Source organism: Strongylocentrotus purpuratus, unplaced genomic scaffold, assembly GCF_000002235.5.
Source record: "Strongylocentrotus purpuratus isolate Spur 01 unplaced genomic scaffold, Spur_5.0 spur5_scaffold_18, whole genome shotgun sequence".
NCBI classification, from domain to species: domain Eukaryota; kingdom Metazoa; phylum Echinodermata; class Echinoidea; order Camarodonta; family Strongylocentrotidae; genus Strongylocentrotus; species Strongylocentrotus purpuratus.
The window spans coordinates 6458252-6486021 of NW_022145603.1; the positions used below are offsets into that span (position 1 = coordinate 6458252).

General features: G+C 37.1%; 1 protein-coding gene across 1 annotated transcript in view; it reads left to right on the forward strand.

Annotated features, from left to right (window-relative positions):
• The window catches only part of LOC115925389, a 38162-nt gene extending 20853 nt beyond the window's left edge, over positions 1-17309 (forward strand). The window contains exons 2-5 of the mRNA XM_030989107.1: positions 18-62; positions 6105-6170; positions 6634-6729; positions 11863-17309. Of these exons, the coding sequence (XP_030844967.1) occupies positions 18-62; positions 6105-6170; positions 6634-6729; positions 11863-11999 (344 nt within the window). The 3' untranslated portion in view covers positions 12000-17309. The remainder of the gene's footprint in view (positions 1-17; positions 63-6104; positions 6171-6633; positions 6730-11862) is intronic.
• Positions 17310-27770: the final 10461 nt, after the last annotated feature.

The window sequence follows — 27770 nt, forward strand, 5'->3', positions numbered from 1 at the left end:
TATATTTTTTATCATAGAATCAGAAGAACGAGACCAAGAAGAGCCATTGATGTCCTCTCCTGGTATGTACAGAGCGTTTTTATTTACCATCATATGTTTAACAATATTTTTATGCCTCCGTTACGAAGTAGCCGGAGGCATTATGTTTTCGGGTTGTCCGCGTCCGTCCGTCCGTACGTCCGTACGTCCGTACGTCCGTACGTACGTCCCGTCCGTACGTCCCGTTCTCGTGATCGCGTTATCTGGAGAACCGATTAATGGATTCCTACCAAACTTTGGTCATGTATGTATCTTGCAGGGCCGATGAACTGATTAGATTTTGGGGTCACGAGGTCAAAGGTCAAAGGTCACAGGGCGCATTATATATGCAAAAACAGCTCGTGATCGCGTTATCTCAAGAACCGATTGATGGATTCCTGCCAAACTTTGGTCATGTATGTATCTTGCAGAGCCCATGAACTGATTAGATTTTGGGGTCACGAGGTCAAAGTTCAAAGGTCACAGGGCTCATTATGTATGCAAAAACAGCTCGTGATCGCGTTATCTCAAGAACCGATTGATGGATTCCTGCCAAACTTTGGTCATGTATGTATCTTGCAGAGCCCATGAACTGATTAGATTTTGGGGTCACGAGGTCAAAGTTCAAAGGTCACAGGGCTCATTATGTATGCAAAAACAGCTCGTGATCGCGTTATCTCAAGAACCGATTGATGGATTCCTGCCAAACTTTGGTCATGTATGTATCTTGCAGAGCCCATGAACTGATTAGATTTTGGGGTCACGAGGTCAAAGTCAAAGGTCACAGGGCTCATTATGTATGCAAAAACAGCTCGTGATCGCGTTATCTCAAGAACCGATTGATGGATTCCTGCCAAACTTTGGTCATGTATGTATCTTGCAGAGCCGATGAACTGATTAGATTTGGGGGTCACGAGGTCAAAGGTCACAGGGCTCATTATGTATGCAAAAACAGCTTGTGATCGCGTTATCTCAAGAAATGATTGTTGGATTCCTGCCAAACTTAGGTCATGTATGTTACTCGCAGAGCCGATGAACTGATTAGATTTGGGGTCATGAGGTCAAGGTCAAAGGTCATGCGGCTCATTATGTATGCAAATAGCTTGTGATCGCATTATCATTTGAACAGATTGATGGATTCCTGCCAAACTTAGATCATGTATGTATCTTGCTTATCTTCCAATGAACTGAGTAGATTCTTGGGTCATGAGATCAAAGATCAAAGGGTCATATATGTATATGAGAAATTGGTTGTAATCACGATATTCTGAGAACCTGTTAATGGATTACAAGAAACTTGAATTTGAAAAATTTCTTCTGTTTTGGTTTGTAAACTTGCTCTATGACGGAGGCATCTTTCTTGACTGCGCGCAGTCAAAGTTCCATCTAGTTTATCATATCAAAGGGAAAGTATTCTCATAGAACTAAAGAGCACCCCAATAGGAATCAGTGCATAAGAGTAAGTTTTGATAAATGGACCCTATGCCTTTTTTACACAACGATCAACGATATATATTTCAGTAAATTAGCCTATAATGGGGTTTGTATCAGAACCCAGGTCGAAATTCCATTAGGATCCGATCCTATTGGACCATCAGAAACCATTAGAGCTATTGGTGTCTAATGGTTTCAATAGGGAAAGTGAAATGATGGACCCACAAAACCATTAGAAAATATCTATTGGACCAACACAAACCCACAGAAGAAATGCTGATGGACCAACAGAAAGCTTCTATTGGACCAGCATCCACCCATGTCTTCTATGGGTTTCTTGGTCCATTAGATATTTTCTTCTATGATGGGTTTTGTTGGTCCATTAGATATTTTCTATGGGTTCCTGTTGGTCCAAGAGATCTTTCAATGGGTTCCTAATGCTCCCATGTTCCGAATTCCCTATTGAAACCAATAGTCCAATGGCTTCTATTGGTAAATCAATAATGATCAATCAGAATCGATTTTAGCAACTGTCCACCAAAAAAAAGTATATTCTAATCTCAATTGCATCAACTCCATCACATAGATCACTTGGAGTGAGTATTAGATTATCCTTTATTTTGACTGAATGCTTCTACTATTCTATATAATAAACATACATGAATTGTTTCTTGGTTAGTGTTTTATAGTAATCATTATAATCAATATATCTATTGCTAAAACGTGAATGAAATTGTAACATGATTAAACAAATAATCTATGAGTCATTAGTTGCCAAAAGAAAATAAAAATCATAAAATTGATGTACATTGTCATAAGTTGCTTGACAAATTATGATAAATGTAATTTTCTGTGAACACGTATAAAGTAATCATGAATATGCATGAGATAGATTTAGCTGTTGGTTTCTATTGGTTTCTATTGGACCTATTGGTTTCTATTGGTCCCATTGGGTTCTATTGGTCTCATTGGTTTTCTATTGGTCCTATCGGTCCTATTGGTCCTATTGGTCCTTTCGGTTCTATTGGTTTCTATTGGTCTTATTGGTTATATTGGTCCTATTGGTCCTATTGGTCCTATTGGTTTATATTTGTCTTATTGGTTTCTATTGGTCCTATTGGTTTCTATTGGTCCTATTGGTTTCTATTTCTATTGGTTTCTATGGGTGCTATTGGTTTCTTTTGGTTTCTGATGGTTTGAATAGTCTCTATTGGATTCAATTCTATGGGTCCAACAGAAACCAATAGACTCCAACAGAAACCATTAGAGACCAATAGAATTTTTCTAATGGTCTCTATTGGTCTCTATGGGATTTTCGACCTGGGAAAACAGGGATGTTTGGAAGAGACATAATACTCACTTTGTTACTTGGTAATGAATTTATTGTAAGGATGTAAAGGATGCCAAATAAATTTGCAATCATTCAAGCGAGCATAAATCATAAGACTACGAGATCAGAATGTTGCATCCTGGGAGCGCTGACGGGAACAATATGGGTAGTTCAGGACTGAGATGGAGCTATTTCTGGGTCCTGGGAATACTGTAGCTTTAAAAGAATGAAGAACCAGAGAGCAGCTCTTTTTCCCCACCAATTAAAAAAAAATTGGCAAACTGTGAGTTTATTATTGCATAAAGGTTACAGTTAACCTTGTATTAGTTGACCTTCTGTAAGTCGTCAAATAATCGCCCGTGGAAGCATTGTTTAGACCAGATTGTGCAAAATATGTGTTATTAGGTGATCCGCCATTCATTGGCGGAGAACCTCTTGATTTCGTCAGAATCTTTTTATTATTATTTATTTCTGGTCACTTTTTTGTGACATAATTCATGCAAAAACGGCAATGTCAATCATCATGAAATTTCCCATAGTCATGTCCCATCATAAAATCTTGACGGGTCATCTGTTTTCATTGTGATCACCCATCCGTGACGTCATCTAGGCGCCATTTTGTAAAATCTTCTTATTGACCATATCTTCCTAACGGAACGTTATTTTTTGACCAAATTTGGCATACATTAACTTCAGGTCAAGGTTCAACTCTTCAACCTACGCGCATGCACGCGCGTCAAAATTGAAAAATGCTCCAAATGAATTTATTTTGAGTTTACTATACGTTTCAGGCCATTTTGAGCATTTAAAAAAATTCAGCGCGTGCGCGTCTGCGCGCGCGTTTTTTCGCGTGTAGCACGTACGGAACGTGGAAACGCCGTTTTTTTACATGTTTTGGGTTCCTAATACTATTGTCAACAATTTTAACTAATTTCCAGTCCTTCTTGACCTATAATAACGTAATATGCGCGCGCTAAACCTCAAAATCCGCGCGCGCGAAAATATGCCAAAAATTGAAAAAATTGTAAAAAAAAGGCAAATTTTGAATTCGCTGTAACTTTTCAGAATGCCATGTGACCTCCATTTTTATTTCATATTCTGAAAGGGCATGAGTTGTAGATTCCATTTCATGCATCATTTTGGGTCACCGGATGTTGTGACATCATCATATTGCCATCTGAAGTAAGAAAATTGATTTTTGATTTTTTACATTACATTTGACAATGTTCTTTTGACTGTCCCAAATTTCAATATGTTGTAGCTGAGAATGTTATCTACAAGTAACGTGACATTTATTTTTCATTTACATGATGGGATCATGGTCAAATTTTTGATTAAAGGTGAAAAGTCCGAATCTGCAACATGTACGTGTTATGTCTATGGAGGGTGATTTTTTTTTCTAAGTCACAATTTGCATAGTCTTTCTTTTTACTTTTCTCAGTTGTTTATACCAAAATTTGATATGTTGTAGCTGAGACTGTACGCTACGAGAAATGTTATTTTTGATTTAGATTATGGGATCATGGTGAAAAAATTCGAATTAACGTGTGAATTCAGAATCGGTCATAGACTTTTTCAGATATACGTGTTATGTCTATGTGGAAGCGCCGTGGTATATTGGTGTTGACACTCGACTCTCGTCTTTGTGGCCCGGGTTCGAATCCGCTGAAGGATTTTGTTTTTTTGTTTTTTGGTGGGCAATTTAAATAAGTTTTGCATTTAATAATTCTTTCATATTTGTTAGTATCGTCTCAAAACGTTTATCATTTGTTAACACATTGCACTTTAAAGTTTGTGTACAAAGCCTATGACAAGTTAATTATCAAAAAAAAATCATAATAAATACATAACGTTACCAATCATGCCCAAGTTTCCAGAGCTGTACTGGGTTATTAAAGACATTCATATTTGTTTATTCTCATTTCCAGACGTTTATCATTTATTGAAATATTGCACTTCAAAATTTGTGTACAAAGCCTATGGCAAATGAATTATTCTAAAAAAAATCATCTCTTAAGTCTTTAATCATTTCCAAACTTCATATTCAAGATTTTTGCTGCTATTTTTGTTGCAATTTTTTTTCTCAATTACATCGTAACTTCCTGCGTCATCTATTAAAATCATGGCGGATCACCTAATTCATCTCAAGTGACGAATTCATGTCTAGTTTACCTCTTAGAAGTAGAATTTCTCAGATTTCTGTGGTCCCAAGGGATTTGACTTAGGCATGCAAATTTAACTGTATTTACATGTGTATATATATATATGCACATACATACTGTACATGTACATCTTTGGGAAAATATTATATTTCCCCTTAATCCGACTTAGGGGAAAATATTATATTTCCCCTTAACCCAATTAGGGGAAAATATTATATTTCCCCCTAACCCGAATTAGGGGGAAATTTTATATTTCCCCTTAACCCGAATTAGGCCTGGCTAATTTGGTAGATGATATCGGGGGGGGGGCTCCATGCCTCCTTGAGATCTGGGCCGTCGACTGCACGATCGCGACGAGGAATTGGAATGCACGTCATCCGTTTTGTGAAGAATAATGTTTATTAATTATGCTAATTTATGTGTAATTTATGCATGGAATCAGACTTTTTGCTCCTAATCAATAAATAAAGTTCCAAATATACTAATTTGTGGTATAGTTACTCTTTTTAGTGTTCTTAGCAAATATACTTCAAAAACATGATATCAAAATTAATTTCTTATGTTTTTGACCTTTTTGTCTGTTATTGTTTTTCGATGAAAATTGTCGGCTACACTTGTGCGATCATAAACAGCATGTTATCAATTAATTTTAATCGTTAGAAGCAAAAATAATCATACATTTATGAGTTTTGGCTGAAAGCACAATTTGTATTGAAATCCTGCATGAAATCATGCTTTTTAGCCATTTTTGGTTAACGTGCATGTATAAACTTATGTGTAACTTCAGAACCACCTACCTGGGCGTTGCAATGTTGTTCAAAACAGATGCGCTAGACCCAAAAGAAAAAAGTCGTGAAACGTCGCCGCGAGTTTTCGCGATGCAGACTTGTTCCGCAAAGCATCAAGGGGGTACCTGGAAGGTTTAATACATTGTCACTGCTTTCTCTCACCTTGTCTTTACCCCATCTTACATGCTGCTCCTTATCTTTTGCTTCTATGCTTATTGTACTTGTTTGTAGGAGGGATGAATCAGGAGGAGGAAGGAGGGATGAATCAGGAGGAGGAAGGAGGGATGAATCAGGAGGAGGAAGGAGTGATGAATCAGGAGGAGGAAGGAGTGATGAATCAGGAGGAGGAAGGAGGGATGAATCAGGAGGAAGGAGGGATGAATCAGGAGGAAGAAGGGACGAAGCAGGAGGAGGAAAAGGACCATATTGCGTATTCAGGTATGTCTTAGTACATACATGTATGTTATTTTTAAAAGGAACCAAAGATCTTCACTTTACGCAGGACACATATTATGCATAACATTATTTACCAATTCACTTTTTTGTTTTTTGTTTGTAGTCTTGACAGATGATTCAAAATTGGCAGTACACCTAACATTATTTTGCCAACTGCAATGTTTGTTAGCCACTTTACTTGTCTTGGATTTGGAGCACTTATTCCTTACAAAATCAATACATGTGCACATGGCCCGAATTATCAGTCTGGTATCAAATTGGAAGCTCCCTAATGACGTTTGGCTGGTGCATTGTTCGTTTATCTATGATACCCTCGTAATAGGGAACTTCAGATCTGCCATGGTTATGATGCTGGCAAATATTGAAAACAAAAAATATATATTTTGCTCTGATATAAATTATATTTCCCTCATCGATTTTCTTTCTATTTCTCTTTTCTTTATAGGTCGGGGGTACACCCACTGGGAAACTTCCTCCAAAAAATTGGTATGCAACTACTTCGAGCAGTACCTGCTAAGAGATACGAGAAAGAAGTTACCTGGTATGTGTCGTGCTATTCACAAAAGGGTACATGCAAGGACTTTTTAAAGTGAAAAGAGATATAAAGTAGAAGGAATGTCATAAACTTCCCAGGGCTCTTTGTTTTTCTGGAGAGCTTAGAACCCTTGCAATTGTAAAACATAAAATGCTTATGATGTAAATGAGTAGTTTGACCTCTTGTTCCTGATTTTTGTCTCGCCTGCGAAGCAGATGCGGGACATAGGCGTCGCTATTTCCGGCGACGGCGGCGTTGTCAACATTTCAGGTTAAAGTTTGCTTGGTCAAATTCCTATGGCTTGAATTCCAATACCGTGCCACCAATGGTCTTGAAACTGGATTCAAATGATTCGGTAGAGTGTTCTCTTTCATATCCATCCCCATACTCTGTGTTTCGTCCAGGAATAGGGATTTTATAACCATTTAAACTTGGTTAAGTTTTGGTTAAAGTTTCAGGCCAGTGTCTGTTGCAGGTTAAAGTTTGCATGGTTAAGTTCAGATGTCTATAATTTCAATACCGTGTGACCAATTGTCTTGAAACCTAATTTAAATGATTCAGTAGAGTGTCTTCTTTCATATGCACCCCCATGCTCTGCGTTTTGTCAAGGAATAGGAATTTTATAATCTTTTAAACATAGTTAAAGTTTTGGTTAAAGTTTCAGGAGTGTCGTGTATACACAATATACATACTGTACATATACTGTGTACTGTATGTACTGGACAGACATTATGGAAATGTTGAAGTTTTGGTTTCTTCCATAACTTCAGGTAGGAAATTTCAGTAGTGTTATAGTTTCATATGAATGTTATGTGTAAACAATATTACCCTTTTCTGAAGTCCATTAGAGTTAAAGGTCAAAGGTCAATGAACTTTGCATAATGTTTGCATTTTCATGTACAACTTCAACTAGGATTATTTACTGGTGACAATGTTTTGTAGGATGGTTACCCTTTTGCAGTCTGCAGTTAAGACTGTGAGGTAACCACTGTTAAAGGTCAAAGGTCAAGGGTCAATGAACTTCAGCATTTTCATGTACAACTTTAACTTATTAAACTCTTAAATAGGCAACTCCTTGATGTCACAACCTGGACAACTTTTAATTGCTCATTTGTAAAGTCTGCCATCAATTTGGATCAAACTTGGTGGTAATTAATGACCCTTGGGTATAGGAACATATATGGTGCATACAGATATGCTTACATACAACTTTATGCATAATTATGCATAAATATGCATACATGTGCATATATATGCAATGTACTTGCATGCATTTACATGTACATGCGCATGAATATGCATATATATGCAGTTTGAGTGTCAAGTTGTACATGTATGTAAGCAGATCTGTAGGAGGATGGGGTCTTTAGAAGGCATCTAGGTCTCAAAATGCTAATTGTTCAAAATCCTTTTTTGGGGGTGAAATTTTCCACGTTTTATTGACCACGAAATCGGGCGAGACTCGTGGTTCGAGAACCATCTTGTTTTCATTTAACTGCAAAGCCTTAGAGAATTATTTGACTCTAATGCATATCTATATGGTTGCAACATCAAGGATAGTGGTCTACAGTCATTTAAAGGGGAATCCAACCCATATGGCAAGTTCTAAAACAAAAAAGAAATTTCAGAGAAGCAGATTGGTGAAAGTTTGAACAAAATCGGACAAACAATAAGAAAGTTATACATTTTTGAAAGTTGTTAGCACTATACATATTGGAATTTCAAGTTGGCCGAATTGGGAAACAAAGAATAACTTAAAGATGAAAAAATAAAAGAGAGAATTACAGACACAGAGAATATTATAGGCCTAATGGAAAATTGCACTGATTGGAGAAAAAATAAAGAATTACATTGATGAAAGGAAGAGGATAGAGTGATTTGTTTTTCCTTCAATCCATCATCTTCATTTTGATGATGTATTTCTTTGTTTTCCCATCATAAATGCTTGCTTGATGTAATTTCTTGGTTGTCCTTCATTTTATCGTCCCTTTCTTGATGTATTCCTTTGTTTTCCCATCACTCTTTCTTTTGGCAATGCATATTTCTTTTTTTGTTTATCTTCAATCATTGCAATTTTCCATTCGTCTTGTAGTACTCTTTGTGTCTGGATTTCTCTCTTTTCCTTTTTTCTTTTATAAGTTTTTCTTTGTTTTCCATAATTTATCTTCTCTTTCTATATTTCCATCATTCCTAGTAATTGCCAACCTATTAAAAGTAATACACAGTGTTGGCCAAGGTCACGGATTTTGATTAAATGTGTTTTTCTTGGTGCATCTAGATGATCTAAGACCAAATCGATTATCAATTTTCTTCAAATAGCCTTGGAAGCTGTAAAAGGACAAGTACATTCGACGATATCTGTCCGGCCAGACAAATCTGTTTTCCCCTTTAAAAACAGTGTTCTCCTTCAAAAATTCCCAACTTTTCTTTATTTTGAGATGTATCAACATAAAAAGAACCTTACCTGTGATTTGTAAGATCAGAAACACTTTTATCCGTGAGATATTCAGCATCAAGCGAATTAGCCGTATTCATCGGGTACCCGATAAATCCCAAAAATCAACACTAAACATGTGATTTCTCGAAAATGGAGGCATTTCAGAGTGAACTTTTACGGAGTTGTGTTCTACCCTCATAAGTGTATCAAAAAATAAGAAAGTGAAGGAAATCTATTTTTTTACCCCTTCGTCTTTTACCAACACTGCGCAATACCTTTAAGTTTCATTCCTCATTTTATTTTCATATGTCAGTCTAGAAAATCCTTTAAAATCTTTAATTTTTGTCTCGCCTGCGAAGCAGAAGCGAGACCATAGGCGTCACTATTTCCGGCGGCGGCGACGGCGGCGTTGTCAACATTTCAGGTTTAAGTTTGATTGGTCAAATTCCTATGGCTTGAATTCCAATACCGTGCAACCAATGGTCTTGAAACTGGATTCAAATGATTTGGTAGAGTGTTCTCTTGTATATGCATCCCCATACTCTGTGTTTCGTCCAGGAATAGGGATTTTATAACCTTTTAGACTTGGTTAAGTTTTGATTAAAGTTTCAGGCCAGTGTCTGTTGCAGGTTAAAGTTTGCATGGTTAAGTTCAGATGTCTATAATTCCAATACCCTGTGACCAATTGTCTTGAAACCTAATTCAAATGATTCAGTAGAGTGTCCTCTTTCATATGCACCCCCATGCTCTGCGTTTTGTCAAGGAATAGGGATTTTATAATCTTTTAAACTTAGTTAAAGTTTTGGTTAAAGTTTCAGGCCAGTGTCCTGTATACACAATATATACTGTACATATACTGTATGTACTGTACAGACATTATGGAAATGTTGAAGTTTTGGTTTCTTCCATAACTTCAGGTAGGAGAGCTCAGTAGTGTTATAGTTTCATATGAATGTTATGTAAAGAATATTATCCTTTTCTGAAGTCCATTATAGTCAAGGGTCAATGAACTTTTTCATGTACAACTTCAACTTATTGTCATACTCTTAAATTGGCAACTCCTTGATGTCACAACCTGGACAAATTTTCATTGGCTTTATACACAATTTTTTTACACATTTTGAAACTATGAAACGGGCTCCGTACGTGTGTCTGTGTGTCTGTCTGTCTGTGTGTCTGTGTGTGTACAAAATGTTAAATTAGGCTTCTTCTCCCTCATTTCTGGACCGATTTTGATTCTGATTGTTTTATCTCATAGGGCTAGGTGCGGGGTTCAAAAATTCTACACAGAATTTTGAAATTCATTAATTATGCTAATTTACGTAAATTTATTCAAATTCACAAAAAATGCTTCTTCTCCTTCATTTCTTGACCGATTTTGAATCTGATTGTTTTAATTGATAGAGCTTAGATGGCTACACAAAACTTGTACACAGAATTGTGAAATTTTACTCCATTCATTAAATATCATAATTTATGTAAATTTATTCATAATTCACAAAAAATGCTTCTCCCTCATTTCTCGACCGATTTTGATTCTGATTGTTTTATCTCATAGGGCTAGGTGCAGGGTTCAAAACTTCTACACAGAATTTTGAAATTCATTAATTATGTTAATTTATGCAAATTTATTCAAATTCACAAAAAATGCTTCTTCATTTCTTGACCTAATTCTCATTATAATTGTTTTATTTGGTAGAGCTTCGTTGGCTACACAAAACTTGTACACATAATTTTGAAATTTTACTCCAGTAATTATAGCTTATGTAAATTTATTCATAATTCACAAAACATGCTTCTTCTCCCTCATTTTCGACCGATTTTGATTCTGATTGTTTTATCTCATAGGGCTAGGTGCAGGGTTGAAAAGTTGTACACAGAATTTTGAAATTCATTAATTAGGTTAATTTATGCAAATTTATTCAAATGCATACATACATGTATATGCAGTTTGAGTGTCAAGTTGTACATGTATGTAAGCAGATCTGTAGGAGGATGGGGTCAAAGGAATCTAGGGCTCAAAATGCTAATTGTTTAAAATCCTTTTTTGGGGGGTAAAATTTTCCACGTTCTATTGACCACGAAATCGGGCGAGACTCGTGGTTCGTGAACCGCCTTGTTCTGTATTATGTCAGCCTTAGTTCTTGTCTTCTTTCTTTTCATCATTGACAAAAACAAAACAATCGCAACTTTAACTTCTTTTTAAAACAAATTTCCCCTCGCACGGCCCCCTTTGAAGACAGCCATAAAAAAAATGGTTAAGAGCAGTTGATAATTTAAATTAAGATTTTTTTCCCAGCGTGTTTGGCCCATTGCAGACACCATTACAAAAAAATTAGCTGCACAAGCCAAAACACAGGTGTTTTCGAGTGCGACGTGACCCAAGTCTTTGGTAAAAGCCTGTGAGAAGGATCGTTAAGGATATCCAATGTCAAAGGGTGGTCAAACTGCCTTTCATGCCTTGTGTGTGTAATTTCAAGAAGAGCCAGAAGAAATATTTTCAGTGGTTTCATTTTTGAAATACACAGACTAGAAATTGCTGGAACAAAAAAGAAGTACATTATAATTATTTTGTGCTTTAGAGAGGACAAAAAATCAAACTTTGTTTCATCATCATCGCTCTGTTTTTTTTAAATCTAGTTATTTTTGTTTACATTGCTCAATGCTTTTTCATGTGTTTTCCCTTTCATTTTCTTTTGTAGGTAAGAGAGAGGTTCACCAGTTCTTGGCAGCATATCCTGATTTCAAGATTAGAAACTTCAAAGTCATCAGAAGCAAGGTCATGAATGAAAAATCAAAAAGAGATCGCTTGGTAAAAAAAATGGAAAGCAACCAGTAGAAATTATTCTCTAATGCACCGGGTGAACTTTTTCATTCTTTAGTTTGCCACACACAGCGATTTCTTGATATACAAGTATTTCGCTTCTACCAAACTTAAAAATGATTGGGGCGAGCTTTCGTCTGCTCCTGCAGACTTCCTCATGTCAACTGATTTGTCACACAGTTGCTGTCTTGGCGATCACTGGAGCGAAGATAGGTGACAATGCGTACCCAGTGTCCCTATTGAGTGCTGGATTAATGCTTTTTATCTAGATAGACTCTTTGACCTTCCTTGGCCAGAAATAAGATTCAAAGTCTATGATCTGTGTATCATCCCAGCGAATGTTATGTCCAGTATTGAGGGCGTGTTCCGGCCACTGCTGAGTGGGTTGGATTGTTTAATCTGAGGGCCCTTTTGTGTTCTTTTAATCGGTCATTCAGTGTTCTTCCTGTTTCACCCACATAAGAACTTTCTGTCAGTGCACTCCAGAGCCCTTTATACACAGAGTTTGGCCAACTTGATAACAGGCACCATGTTGTAACCCTTGGCGCTGATGCACCGCACCGTGCGCACGGGCGGGCTTATGGTATACACACAATATAGCTTACACTACTAGCCCTCAAACTGATTGATATTTTCTGTTGCAGAAGAGTCATGTTATGGGAAGTCTCAGATTCTTGGCATTTCTTCTCTTTCCTTCATGTAGTAGACTATAATTTTAATGAGTTTAGGCCCAATAGGAATAGGCCCTAGTATTAAGCGTAACCATCTCTCTCCTTTTCATTAATTTCTCGTTTTTTTTTCTAACTATATATGCCTGTGTGTCTCTTTAGCTGCCCCTACATGTATACCTCCATAGGGTCTTCACATATGAAATTGAAGCGTTTTCAACTCCCAATGAGTGATTTGGAGTTTGCTGGCATTTTAGATTGATCTTTCAGTATGTTCTTCAAATTTATGTATACATACATTGTCTGTTGTGTTTTAGCACTGCAAGAGTATTTATCATGAATTCAGGCTAACTCCGGTCTGACCAAAACATTTTAGTATTGATGTGTACCAAGAGGGGAGGAGGCCCTTGAAAGGTATAAGCCCTGATATGTTTGCCAGTACATAGTTTCGGTATGCCCCCCCCCCCTTTCCATTGTATGATGTAAGAATGATGTCACAAAACATGCCCAATTACCAAATTTTATCCACTTGCTACAGGTGAAAATTACAATTTTTTTAAAATCATCTGTTTTTAATAGGGCACACCAATATAATGATCATAACTAATATTAATGATTTATACATGTATATTGATTTATCCATTCGATTATTTATGTTTATGTTTCAATCCACTATGCATAGTGCCACTCAAAATATGTATTAATATACGTATTTAAAATAACAGCTTTTCCATGTAATCAAACATACCTACTGTATGTTTTAACAGCACTTCCATTACCCACTTCTTCACACATTGTTTTTTAATTCTCCTATACAGTGTGAGTAAAAAAAAGAAGGAAACCCAACTTCGGTAGCTTCTTATGATAATATTATAACATATATGGAACCTTGCAATTTATTTCATTGTAAAGAGTAACTTTACTGTCTACTGATACCTTATTCATACTTTTCCTGCCACGGATGACTGAGCACCAGGAGTTTCAAAAAGCTTTGTCAAAATCGCCTTGTATCAAGTTTGGGCTTAAGCAATACGTGTGCGTCAAAAGCTACTATGGATTTGTTATTGGAGTCTTGAAATAATGGCTAAGCTTTTTAAATTGATTTTGTGTATTTGACTAGAAAAGGTGTTGATTTGAACTTTAAATGAAAGAATATCCTTATTACAAGCAATATTTAAGATATCTTTGTTGTCATTAAGACACAATCTTGGTTTCCTCAACATTCCTCGTATGTAAGAGTTTCTTTATTGAGTGTGTCAGCTTCAGAATGTTGGTAGTGAAGAAGCTTTCTTTCAAATGAAGTAAAAACACAGTTCAAAACACTAGCATATGTGTTCTAAACAGGCCTTCCTTGTATTTTTTTAGTCTTTTAGGTTAGTTAACTATTAATTTAATGTAGATTGTGAGCTAGATAACTTATTCAGCTAAGTTGGTGCAATCGACCAATAAACAGATGGTTTTGTGGCAAGATAACATTCTAAGATAAGAGGTTTGTAGGCAGTTCAAAGTGCATCCACAGCCAATGAAACCTAAAATAAAATCCCTGTGAAAGTCTAGATACTTAAAATCACTTAACTCTGAATAATTGAAACACAAAACATATTTTATCATTTAAAAACGATTTCAGACAAAGTAACATGTGATTAGAAGCCTTTGACACACACCCATTGCTTAAGGTCAAACTTGGTACAAGGCGATTTTGACCCCCCAAAAATTGAAAATCTTAGTGCTCAGTCATCCGTGACAGAAACATCATAAATGAGGTATCGGTAGACAGAGTGAAGGTTATTCTTTACAATTAGATACATCTCAAGGTTTCATATGTTATAATATTTTTATAAGAAGCTACTAAAGTTAGGTTCCTTTTTTTTTACTCACAGTGTATAGGATACACCAATGCATGCTCATTATCACTTTTGTTGTTACACTGTGTATGTTTATGTTTTGATTCACTATACATGGTGTTAATAAATTTCTGATGCAATATACGCAATTTAAAGAAAACGATCATTGGTTTATTGAAACTAAAATATTGAGTAATTTTACTGTCCAAAACATACATACTGTAAGTGCTACAACAGCACACCAATAAACCATTATTTCACATACACTTTTTATACGCCGAAGGGTCGTATTATGGTATGACGTCCGTCCGTCCGTCCGTTAGCCAATTCTTGTGTAGATAACTCCTCATTCATTGTTTAACGAAATTTCTTCAAACTTGCATGGATGGATGATATTGATGTGTAGATGTGCGTAAAGATGATATAACTTGGGTACGCCAAGGCGTTGCCATGGTAACCACATTTTACTAAAAAATTGAAAAATTCTTGTGCGGATAATTCCTCATTTACTTTTTAATTAAATTTCTTCAAATTTGCATGGATGGATGATATTGATGTGTAGATGTGCATAAAGGTGATATAACTTGGGTACGACAAGGCATTGCCATGGTAACCACATTTTACTAAAAAAATATTGAAAAATTCTTGTGTGGATAACTCATTTACTTTGTAATGAAATTTCCTCAAACTTGCATGGTTGGATGATATTGATGTGTAGATGTGCATAAAGGTGAAACTTCGGGCGTATAATGCTCCGACTTGCGGTGCTCTTGTTTAAAGATCTTTTTGATATTCTATATGACACACCAATTTAATTATATTACTTATTTCGTATATTTTTGTTAATTTCTTCAATTTGAATATCTGTATCTGTAAATGCATCGTCATTTGGGCTTGCTGCTATGATTTTATTTATTTATCTATCTTTCCTTACATGAAGAACAAGATATTTTTAATTGTTTATAACTGCATAGCACCAAGAAAATTATCAAACTGGTGACTCAATTGGAAAATTATTGTGGTTTGCATCAATTAATGTATTTTTGTGCATTCATAGAACACTTAGCAATCCTATGGATATTGAAATTTGGTGTGTGACAGCAAATTTTCACGTAGTTTTGGATGCAGGTTTCTGAGACAGTAAAATTGGGAAGTTGTAAGCAGGCCTGGTTGTAAGCAGTGTAGGTCCACAAGTACAATCATGGGTCTGTAATAAACACTGTGACAAATGAAATGATATGCCTGTATTAATAACTGGAATAGCGAAAAGTGACATTTTTACTGTGGAGTCTCATATGTTGCTTTAGGAGTAAGGCCACCGCACACCTTACGACTGGTCTACGACTGGATTTTGAAAGAAATTGCAATTTGAAGAGAAATTGAGTTTCAATTTGAAAATTTGTATCTGACTGAGGTCCAGAATGGTTATATCAATATAATTATCGAAAATATATGGTATTTGAAGTATTTCAGACAGAGAAAAGGCCAAATCTCCCAGTTACCAGTTGGTGGCCAGTCGTGCCTGTGTGACGTCGCTACGATTCGCAGCCGATCGGGCCTTTTCTCCAACTGAAAAGGCCATAACACCCTGCAATTTTTATATTGATATTGACATGACAATTCGGGACCTCAATCAGTAGGAATTTACATTCTAAACATTCTATATCTAATCCTATCATAATTTCTTTCAAAATCCAGTCGTAGACCAGTCGTAAGGTGTGCGGTGGCCTTTAGGGCTTGTTGGATAGGATGTGTAAAATTCCTTCAGTATTGTAAGTGTTTATAGATACAGCGCAACAAACCCCCACACTTATGTTAATGAACCTGAATTAAATCACAAATAAAAGGGATCTTTGTCAAAAAATTTGCAGACAAACTCATGACATCATTTTGCATTTACTTTTTAGGAATTTATTTGTTCCAAAGCTTTTTGAAGTCAGGCGGCAACAAATTGTCTCCTGCCTCGCCAACATTTTTTTTTTTTTTTTTTTGGTCGCCTTATATTCCATTGACTTGTACATTAAAATTGTTTGGGTTTGTTGCGCCATATCTGAACAAACCTTGAGATATGAGGGCTATGGTAATAAACTCAACAGCATGGATTAGAGCAGCGGGCAGGGCGTAGATATGTGACGTCACACTATTCAAGTAGATCACCCCCCCCCCCCCCCCTGAACAATAGGTTCACTGCTCGAATCTTCGCCAGTGTTAAACTGAGCAGCGCTTCTCAACCAGTGGGCCATGAGGATGGCCAAAACATTGTTTTAGAATAAAAATGAACCAGCTTGAGTTCAGCTTTACTGTCAAATTAATAAGTGGCAAAGTGGGCCTTGAGTTAAGAAAGGGTGAGAAGCACGTACTGGATTAGGGGGTTGACTCTTTGTAATTTGAATTTGCAACCATGCCGAATCACACCACCTAAGTAACATCTTTTTCCTGCTGCTTGGGCAGGATTGGTGCCTTCTATGAGGTCATAACATTGTTATTGTTGAATTTCTGCGCAAAAATAATGTTGGAATTCACAGTGAATTATTGAAATTACAAATTTGAATTAGTGATATCACAAATTGAATCTGTGATATCACAAAACATAATTCTTGTTGTGAATTGTATTATGTTCTGGAACATTAAACATACAAGACTGTTAACCTAACTAGTCAGATTTGTCTACATTGCAGTGATGTGCAGTAATGTTGGAATTCACACTGAATTCTTGATATTACAAATTTGAATTAGTGATATCACAAAACAGAATTCTTGTTGTAAATTGTATTATGTCCTGGAACATTAAACATACAAGACGGTTAGCCTGATCAGATTTTTCTATATTGCAGTGATGTGCTTTGTTAATGTAAACAAAATGTTAATATTTTCATTATTGAAAAAACAAGGAAACAAAATAAATACAAAAAATAAATAGGTTGCCATACATTGCGACTCAATGGTTGTACTGAAACTGACCGTAGTATTCCCAATACAATGGTAATGTACGACTGAGTAGGCCCTACGTATTCATAATAAGGTTCTCTCAGTCGTACATTTCCATTATTTTGGGAGTACTGTGGCGCCTGGTTTCTAAATCAATCCTAAAAGGACATCAGAATTACCGGGGGGGGGGGGTGTAATGAGTGCCGCCCGGTACATAGAAGTAACCTGATATATATATATTTTTTGTGTGATTGATGTGGTTGCGGAGAGTGCAAGAGAAGGTTTGGTTAGCGAGATGTTGTATATTATGCTGATGATTTTTGATAAGTGAGAAAATGGAAGGTTTGAGGGAGAAGTTTTGGAAATGGAAGAAGGCGTTTGAGAGTAATTATAGACCGGGAGCCCGGAAGATTTATTCAAGTGAAAAGCGCCGGAACAACTGACCTCGTAGGTCGATAGGATGGACCCTGGGCCTCACGAAAATGAATTGCTGCCGGGTTAACCGGGGTTTTCCCACAGAATTCTGTGGGTTAATTTTCCCGACAAAATCACCCAATGTGTGACGTCACTACCGGAGGTTGAACTGTGTATCTTGCACCATCACACATAACACGTCCCCTCGCTCATTTAAGTGCTAATTTTGTGATTTTTGTTTAACGTTTGACTTGCCTAGAGTATACCAGATAACGCAATAACTTTTCCCGGTGATAGCACATCTGAGAGCGACGATTACGATGATAGAAATCGAGGGCGATGCGGGGGGCGATGTCACCGAAATGCGGTACTTTTTTCTGTTTTTATGTCAGTTTTGGCTTTGAATATTTGAAGTTCTTCTCAATTCCGATTGTTTTCACCGTTTGCTCTTAAACTTGACATGAATATGCAGTAAGTCTTTCGCTTTCAAGAGCATGAAAGCATGTTAAATAAATTTCTGGCTTAAAATTCATTATTTGCGTCCCTGATAAACAGCGCCCTCACCGACCGTTACATATGATTATTGTACTTTCATGCTTTAAACTTAGCTTATTTATACAAAACTAATATTAAAATGCATTGTTTTCATCTGCAGATTGTATTCTTTTATACCTTTATTTAATTCAACTACCATTCATCATTTGAAATATCAGTTTTTAACATGAATAGGCCTGTGACCGGGTTGGAAATAATTCCGTGAATATCTTCAGTGGGTAATTAGCCTAAGGCAGATTGCCTATATCCAGGGGAATAGTGATACTTTGTAGGTGCAGAGCATTCATTTGGGTTGCATATGCAGCCACTATTATTATTAATAATATTATCATTGTTTATCACAATATTCATATTTATCTACTGCTGCCAATAGCTATCTATAGCCTATCTTTTTCACTGTCGATGTATAACTCCCCCTCCACTCCTCTCTTCCCCATTATTTCTCATCCCCTCTCTCTCTCTCTCTCTCTCTCTCTCTCTCTCTCTTTCTACCCCTGCAATTCCCTCTTCTCTCCTCTCTCCCCTTTATTGTCCGTTCATTCCGCCCTTATCGCATACATTCATCATCATGAACATTATAACTATTATATTCTATTAAAGTATAGTATTACTGTTCTGACTGAGAGAGCTTAACTAATTGCTTCTCTTTTTCTTTTAATGATGTTAATCAAGGGGCCAGGTGGTTGTAGTGTGGATGAACAATAACAAGACAGGCCCATTTAACTTTCCATATAAATCACCAACATGTTAAAGATTTCAAGTTTGTTTCCCTCTTGTACAATGTACATGTAGGCCTATACTCATGGTTAATTTCTGCCCCCTATACCCCACCACCACAGTCATAACAGTAAATACTTTGATACCTCAGATATTACAGTTTTATTTTGTGAATGATTTATCAACAGCTTTTGCATGGGATTATGTCTTGACATTCCACAGCGTACGTACACACATGGGACACACATGCAGAAGCTTGCTTCGAGAAAAACGATCTATGAATGCCATGTTTTTTTAATGTTTTTCTGTATGGAACTGCCACTTAATCTTGATTCATTCCATGTATTGGTGTTTAATAATGCCTAATGACATGTCCAGACATGAATGGACACAATCCATTCAAAATTACATTTAGCAATCACAACCATAAACTTTGATCTTGTTTTTGCAGTGACATAATGCCTTCCTGGCATTGAGGGGAATTTTTTTCAACCAGGAGTATTATAATTTATTATTACATGAATAACATTATTGAATCAAAGTAAAAAAAACCCATGTCACTGAAGAAAATTCATAAATAGTATGCGAGACAAAATTAATTGTACTATAACAGCTCATAAAATCTTGGTATATGGAGATTTGTTTGTGGGCTCCATATTACCCCGTTCATTGGGGTAATATGGATCCTGTGACACTTTTGTTTATGTTGTCTTTAATTTATACAAGACAATTGTTTTTTTTTCTAACTTATGTGTTTTTATGTAAGGAATAAATAGTTCTTCCACCAGTAAAAGAGAGAAGTGAAAAGAATATTTTTTACATGTTCAAAACTCTCATTTTGTGCTTAAGGGCTCCATATTCCCCCAGTTTACCCTATTACAGTTATAGAGTATATAAAATTTGTTTATTTTCTTCCATTATAGAGTCGTGCGGAAAACCATTAGGGTAAAGTGGGGTAAGTGGGACACTTAAGATTTTGATTGCATTTTATAAAAATACCAAACGTTCAAATAATTAATCAAGCATCTTAATTAGAGCTTAAAATAGATACAAATTTGTGACAAGCTTTTGGATAAATAATCTTCATAATCAAGGTCAGGGTGACGGTTTATTCAGGGCCACTACATTGTCCCACTTACCCCAACATGTAGGGGTAAGTGGGACAGCGTGCAATACGTATAGAGAACTTGGGAAAGTCGATACCGCGATTGATACATGAATGCGCATTGGAATTGCACGCGCGTCCCACTTACCCCAACACGATGGGGGTATATGGGACAATGTAGGTATACAACAACCATGTAGGGGGATATTAACAAATGTATATGCAAATACTTGTATATTTTGTTGAACTAACTACTTATACCTTATTTGCAATCATTCAATTACGTCACCAAACTACTCTTTTTCATAAAAGTCAGACACCAAACATCGTCATTTATTTTCTGTTATTTCTAAAATAGCTAAGGAGGGGGGGATTTTTCGAATAAAATATTGAGAGGTTGAAGATTTGTTATGCTTGTTCCTCTAATGTTTATTAAATTTTTCCAAGGAGGCATCCAATTTGTGGCTAGGTATTTTGTTTTTTCGTTGTAAAATGTTCCCTCCACTAACTCTATCTCCTAATACAAGAAAAAGAGAAAAATCCTCCAATTGTCCCACTTACCCCACTGTCCCACTAACCCCACTTTACCCTACCACCCATATAACTTTCCTATGTTTCTGAGATTGTGAACCGCATATTGGCGGTCAATATTCGAATGGAAGAATAAAATAAAGAAATATGGAAACATTTTAAGCTCATATTACCTCTGACGCATTCACCATTATCAGGAAATCGACAAGGTATGCAAATATAAAAATGCATGCATGTCCATCTTAATTGATATTGAAATTCCATAAAATAATGTTTACATAACATTCACTTATGTCAAAAGGGCTTATAATCATTACTGAGTTTGCTAAGCGTCATTTTTCTTCTTCATCATTGAGTCCGAAGTTGCTCTCAATCACTTTTCTCCCTACAAACGTCGTGTGACCCCTCGTTCTCGACAATGTCACCATCCTCCGTAGGTGTGGTATGTGAATCTTTAGGTCAGTGAGAGACTCTGGGACTGCAGTTCCTGAATGCCACTCTGCATGGTTCGACGTAGTTCTGAGCTGATTTCCAGCCTTATTTCCAAGAAATTATTCCTGTGTTTGAGTGTTTTTGCGCATGACAGAAGAATAATTTATTTCCTTCAATTTTGCAAGAGAGCTATTACACCTCCACTATGTCTTCTTAGGGATCTGAGCTCTATGAATCGGGGCCCTCTTGTACTGAGAACAGTGTTTCGACCACTGATGAGACCAACCTGGTTAAACATGACTTAATAAATAATAAAAGAATAAAGCAAATGTGTTTGGCGTTCATCTCAATGCTTTGAAAGCTTTTGACTTTGTCCGTTTGAATATACGCGACGTTAAGTCAAAGCTAGACAGGGCTTAATGACCAGTCAGTGTTTCAGTAACACCGGGCTGTTTCCTTTCAAAAAACTTTGCTAAATTTTGAGACATCAATCCTGTTGTTGCCAACCAATAGTTCCAGGCACGGATCCAGCCCCCTCCCCTCACACTGAGAGCATATTTAGATCGGCCGGCTTTTCATACAAAATTGAATGGGGTGCACTGGTATCTGAAAATCAGCGGTGCGCCCCTCCCCCCCCCCCCCCCCCCGCTACTGCATGCATCCCAGGCCTGTTGAGAAAGATGAAGAGAGATTCTGTTTTGACTGGATGTTACCAGGTTTATTGCCATCTGAAATCCTGCTTTATATGAAAGTATCAGCCTCATCGTGACGACTCCTTGTTTTTTGATGTGGCCTGTACAGTTCCATGAAGGATATGATACCACCATCAGTCACACTAATCTTCCCGATATCTCAGTCGATATGATTGGTGTTGGCATATAACACTCTTCCCGAAACTACATACGGCCTAGCAAAAAAAAATAATGCACACTGTCTTATGAAGCGCATTTTGTGAACACTAATACGCTTGATAAGGGTCTGAAGGTAAATCTTGGGAGTGTCAGGGTAAGGCTCATACATAATTATCTAGGACAGGTGTGTGTCATACTTATAGTAGAGCGGTTATGAATGGATTGCTAGGTTGGCTGGGCACAAGTTAGCTAGGGCAAGGCATACATTTTCAGGGAAGGTGTTTGTCGCTGTTATGGTAGAGCGGTTATGAATATAGTTTCTGAATATATTGCTAGGTTGGCTGGTTAAGTGGGCTAGGGCAAGGCACATAATGCTAGCGCGGCCATATTCGTTTCGTATGATTTGGCAGCAAGGTTGTTTTTAGCCAACTGCTGGCCTGGGCAGCTAACCAGAGAGCAACGCTAAGATGCCAGTTTAGACATCCTGCCGTTCCAGCCAAAGTAGAATCTCTCCAAACAGACTGTAAGTGAAATTTTAGTTGTTTTTAGTAAGCTAGTCTTATATTAAATGTCCAGTTTTTGTACTGGAACCTTGTTTAATGAGCATTGGTATAGCCATTAGGAGCTATAGATATGGATCAACACTGACCATGTGACGTTGTTCCAAAGTAGGATGAACTGTTTTCTTATGTGATAAATCACTGCTAATGCCTGCATAAAGGAAGTCTCTTTATTTAATAATTTGTATTCCATGTCGTGCGGAGAATGTATACTGATCTGACTTTCAGGCATTATCTTGGTTTCATACAAATCATACATACTGAATAAATCGCGTTGTATGATTGATTCCTTTATCTCGGATAGGTAACTGTCTAAAAGTGGCAGAGTGGTCTTGAAGAGGAGGGAAAAGCGGGGTTGATGGAATAAACATGTTAATTAGTTTATTTAGTTTCAAAGTGGTGACATAAACAACGATTATATAAGAGGGTTTTGATATCATACAAACTGAATAAATCGCGTTGTATGATTGATTCCTTTATCTCGGATAGCTAACTCTCTACAAGACCACTCTGCCACTGTTTGTACATTTGTGGTTAAACAAATTTTTACACTTGTGGGCGAAATGTTTTACATTTGTGGTTATTTTTACATTTGTGGTTGACATGTTATGACATTTGTGGTTATTTTGACATTTGCGGGTACAATTTTTTACATTTGTGGTATTTTTACATTTGTGGTGGATTTTTACATTTGTGGGCCCTACAAGGTATGGAATAGAACAGAAAAACGAAATGGTGCAATTTGATCTATGATTGTTGATGTTTGCCAGCTCCGTGTGATTGATGGGAGGATGTGTAGTTTTGTGGCAAATACAATCCAAACATTGGTCTCTTTAATTCATACATGTTGTTAATGCAATGGCGAGCAGGCGACCTATTTTGATCAGATTACGGTGGGTGAACTTGGACATGAGGGTTTCAATGAAAGAGCAAGTGTCAAAGTTTGTTTGGGTGAATGTGATTTCTGTTTAACCAAAAAATGAACCGGTTATGATTTTTTTTGTGGAAGCCCGTAGAATATTACACTATGCTACGAGTGGCCGACTCTAGAGGGCAGTGCCCGATGAGACTAAACAGAGCCCTTTACTGTGTATAAAGGGCTCTGAGACTAAACGGAGCTATATGATCTAGGATATATTGATTGGGCAGCTATTTGGATAATTATTGTATCTTAGATGGCGGATAACTGGGATAAATAGGATAACTAGGACTACAATAATTACTGGGAATGATACGGACTTCCTGGATTACCAGGAATGTAAAGCTTTACTGCGGGTGCAGAGTTTTCGTCGAGAGGCAACTTCAGAGATCCTTCCGGGAAGGTCGTCGCGAATCTCTCCGGCGTCATTATTATGCAAGGCTCAAGCTACCCATCAGTCATCGCGTCAGATGTCGTCCACGTCGTCGTGTATCAGTAGGGACGCCAGCCACGCCCTCCAAGGATCGACATCGCGCGGTTCGACGCTTCATACGACTACGCTGGGCGTAAACCTCTACATACCGAAGCGATAAGTCTCGCAAACTTTTATTTTCCTAATATCATTTAGGACGGCCGATTAATAACTCTTAATGGCAGGGGGAATACTTATGCACATATTAGTTATTCCATAATTTGATAATTTCACCTTGTTATTAGTTTGTGCGTGTAAAATTATTGAGATGGTTCTTTACACTGATTTGACAGGTCTATGATCCAAGACAGAGATATATATAATGAAACTCATTAATTTAAAAATAACCTGTTTTCTAGCATAATTTATTGTTACGCGGAGTTGCCTACCAAAATTCGTATGATTATTTTTGCTTTTACTGATTTAAAATGAATTAATTATATGCTGTTTAACCCTCTATAACCCACGCAAATTATAGCCCTGTGCCAAGTTGTATTTTTCAACTGGTAGTTATACCAAAGGCTACAAGACTTATTTTACATTTTCCAGTATAAAACTACAATATACCTGTGATAAAAAGCTTCTTGTGTAGACAATGAAGACCGGAAATGGGTTATTACACAAAGCTATTGTAAGGCACAGTGCAAATCCTTCTATTAATTGGTTCATATTATTTGTGCCGATCGGCGAACTTGGCAAATAAAAGGTCAAAGGGGAAGTCCACCCTGATATTAATTTGGTTTGAATAAAAGCAGAAAAAATAGAGAAAATAATTAGTGAAGGTTTGACGAAAATCCGATAAAGGATAACAAAGTTATGAATTTCTAAAGTTGTAATCGATCAAAGATAAATTGGCAATTTGTGACGACACTTGCGAGCTGATCTCCCATTTAATTTATGGTAAAAATTCCATAAATTTACTTTTTTCATGATTCTTGATTAAGGAATGAATATATTTCATAGGTTGTATAAAAACATTTGTCTTATAATATATCGACGGCAAAGATTCGGTAAAATAATCTATTTTGAACAAATAAAAATACATTTATCAATTTTTTACCATTACTTACATGAGAGATCAGCTCAGCTCCCAGCCCCTCTCCCCCCCCCCCCCCCCCCCACATCAGAATAACCCAATACAGTAAGGGTTAACCCATTTTTAATTGCAAAGCATTGCAACCTTACGGGGAATTATTGTAGATCATTATTCCCCTGTAACACATTATAACCATATGGTGAAATATAAAAGATATTGTTAATCATTCCCCTTAACCCATTCATACCCTTCGGGGGAATTATTGTAGATCATTATTCCCCTGTAACCCATTATGACCATACGGGGAAATATAACAAAAAAGAGGAAAACATTCCCCTTAAGCAATAGATACTTTTCGGGGAATTATAACATATTCTCCGCAAGCTACAGTTATGGTTAAAAAACTTAAAGGGAAGGCAAAAAAAGTTATATTCTTCATTTAATCTTCGAATTCGGATTTGAAGCTACAGAACATTAATTTATTTCCAGAAGATATTATTGACCGAAATACTAAGTGATTGGGTCTTTCTTGTGACCACCATGAACATTGCCCTTAAGTGCCAGTTTTAGATGATTGCGCTTCCTTCCCCTTAAGTCGCAGATAGAGTTATTATTATTATTATTATTATTATTATTATTATTGTTATTATTATCATAATCGTAGTAGGAGTCTAGGAGTAGTTCGAGGGGCGGCGATCCGGGGGGGGGGGGGGGGGACGTCCCCCTCATCTTTCTTTTAGAGGGGGGGGGGGGTCATTCCCTCCGGAAATTTTGAAAAAGTGCACACAAGTAATGTATAGCAAATACTGACTAAAGACTGCAACACACTTTTAGGCTCTGGAGGGCCCAAGAATGCAACGTTACTCATGATGTTCCGTGATGGGGACCCGCGGAGGGGGGGGGGGGGGGGGTACTCAGATTTGGTTTATACTTTCTATTAAATATAGGCATGGTTGTCCGAAACGATTTAGTTGCACTTCCTATGGGGCATCGATCATATCATGCTTGGGTTTGTAACTAAAGACGGTGGCTCATGCCGATTAAGAGTTTGAACAAGAAAGAATTTACATATCCAGACCGTATGCTGTCCAAAGGCCCATTCTCAACTGTGCCAAGTTTACAAATTTTAAACAGGGATATTCAGAAAGTCAGAAAGTCAGAAAAATCAAGTTTTCAAGCACATAACATAAATATCGTTTGTTTTCAACTTTTCCTCCGATTTAAGAGTCAAAGTGAAATACATGTATTTGCATTTTTGAAGATAATATTGCTCATATATTTTGCGGCCGGGCACACAGCTGGTTCCCTGATAATATTAAACATTATACTTTATATATGCTATTTAGCCCAATGCAGCCCCATCCTGTGTCTTGTCTTCTATTTTTAGCAAAAATGCACGTTTTCTTTTTGAAAGGTGAATATTTCCAAATTAAGTAACCACCCTGATAGATAATTGTTAAAAGGTCTGCGTTTTACGATGATGATACACCCATTTACCTCCATGTACACATACACCAGAGAGATGATACACCCATATTCTCATCAAGCCGTCGTTAGCCGGTCGCACGTGGATTATCAGTTCTATCTAGTCACCATCTCAAACCTAGTCTGTAAACACAGTCTCAATTTTACTCTTGAATAAAACCTAATGAAATAATCAGGAGAATCAGTTTATGTTTGATGTGTAATGTTTCTTTTCCAGTATTTCACTGTGTCAGAAGCAGCTACATGACATAACTCAGTACTTTCATGTTTGAAATTTAGACATTGTTTTTACTCATAATGGCTGTCAAGGGTCTGTGTCTGTAGACTAGCTACAACCAAAGAGAGAACAGAGAGAACAATAGCCGAGCGCGGCCATGTGTCCGTTGTTTATAAACAGAGATGTGTGTGATCTGGCCGCCTATACACTATATACAGAGTCTGGACAATTAAGAACAACAACAAAAACCATATAGTAGACGTACGGGCCAACACCAGATTTCAGATCACTCTTCGATTCGACGTCGTCACTCGCGGTAATCTGTTTCGATTTCCTTTTATAACGCGTTTTGAATTTGATTTCATTGACTTCGGAACCAGTGCCAGAGTTAGTTTCGCCTTCGTCGAGATGGCTACCCGGCCCCCCCACTCAGTGTTATTTAGGGTACGCATATGCGTGTTCCAACCGACCCCTCCTTTTCAGCAAAAGTCCGGTGTGTAAAGTCAATACGGCTCGACCTTTTTCTTTTGTATACGAGCCTTTTTCAGCATCCCCCCTTTTCAGCAAAAGTCCGGTGTGTAAAGTCAATACGGCTCGACCTTTTTCTTTTGTTACGAAAAGGACATTTTGGCAACACGCATGCGGTCATTTTGAAACCTGAGTGGGGGCCGGGGATGGCTACGACGACGGAGAAGAAGACGAGTTCATTGTGATCGCTTTCGCTAAAACCTAATGAAATAATCAGGAGAATCAGTTTATGTTTGATGTGTAATGTTTCTTTTCCAGTATTTCACTGTGTCAGAAGCAGCTACATGACATAACTCAGTACTTTCATGTTTGAAATTTAGACATTGTTTTTACTCATAATGGCTGTCAAGGGTCTGTGTCTGCAGACTAGCTACAACCAAAGAGAGAACAGAGAGAACAATAGCCGAGCGCGGCCATGTGTCCGTTGTTAATAAACAGAGACGTGTGTGATCTGGCCGCCTATACACTATATACAGAGTCTGGACAATTAAGAACAACAACAAAAACCATATAGTAGACGTACG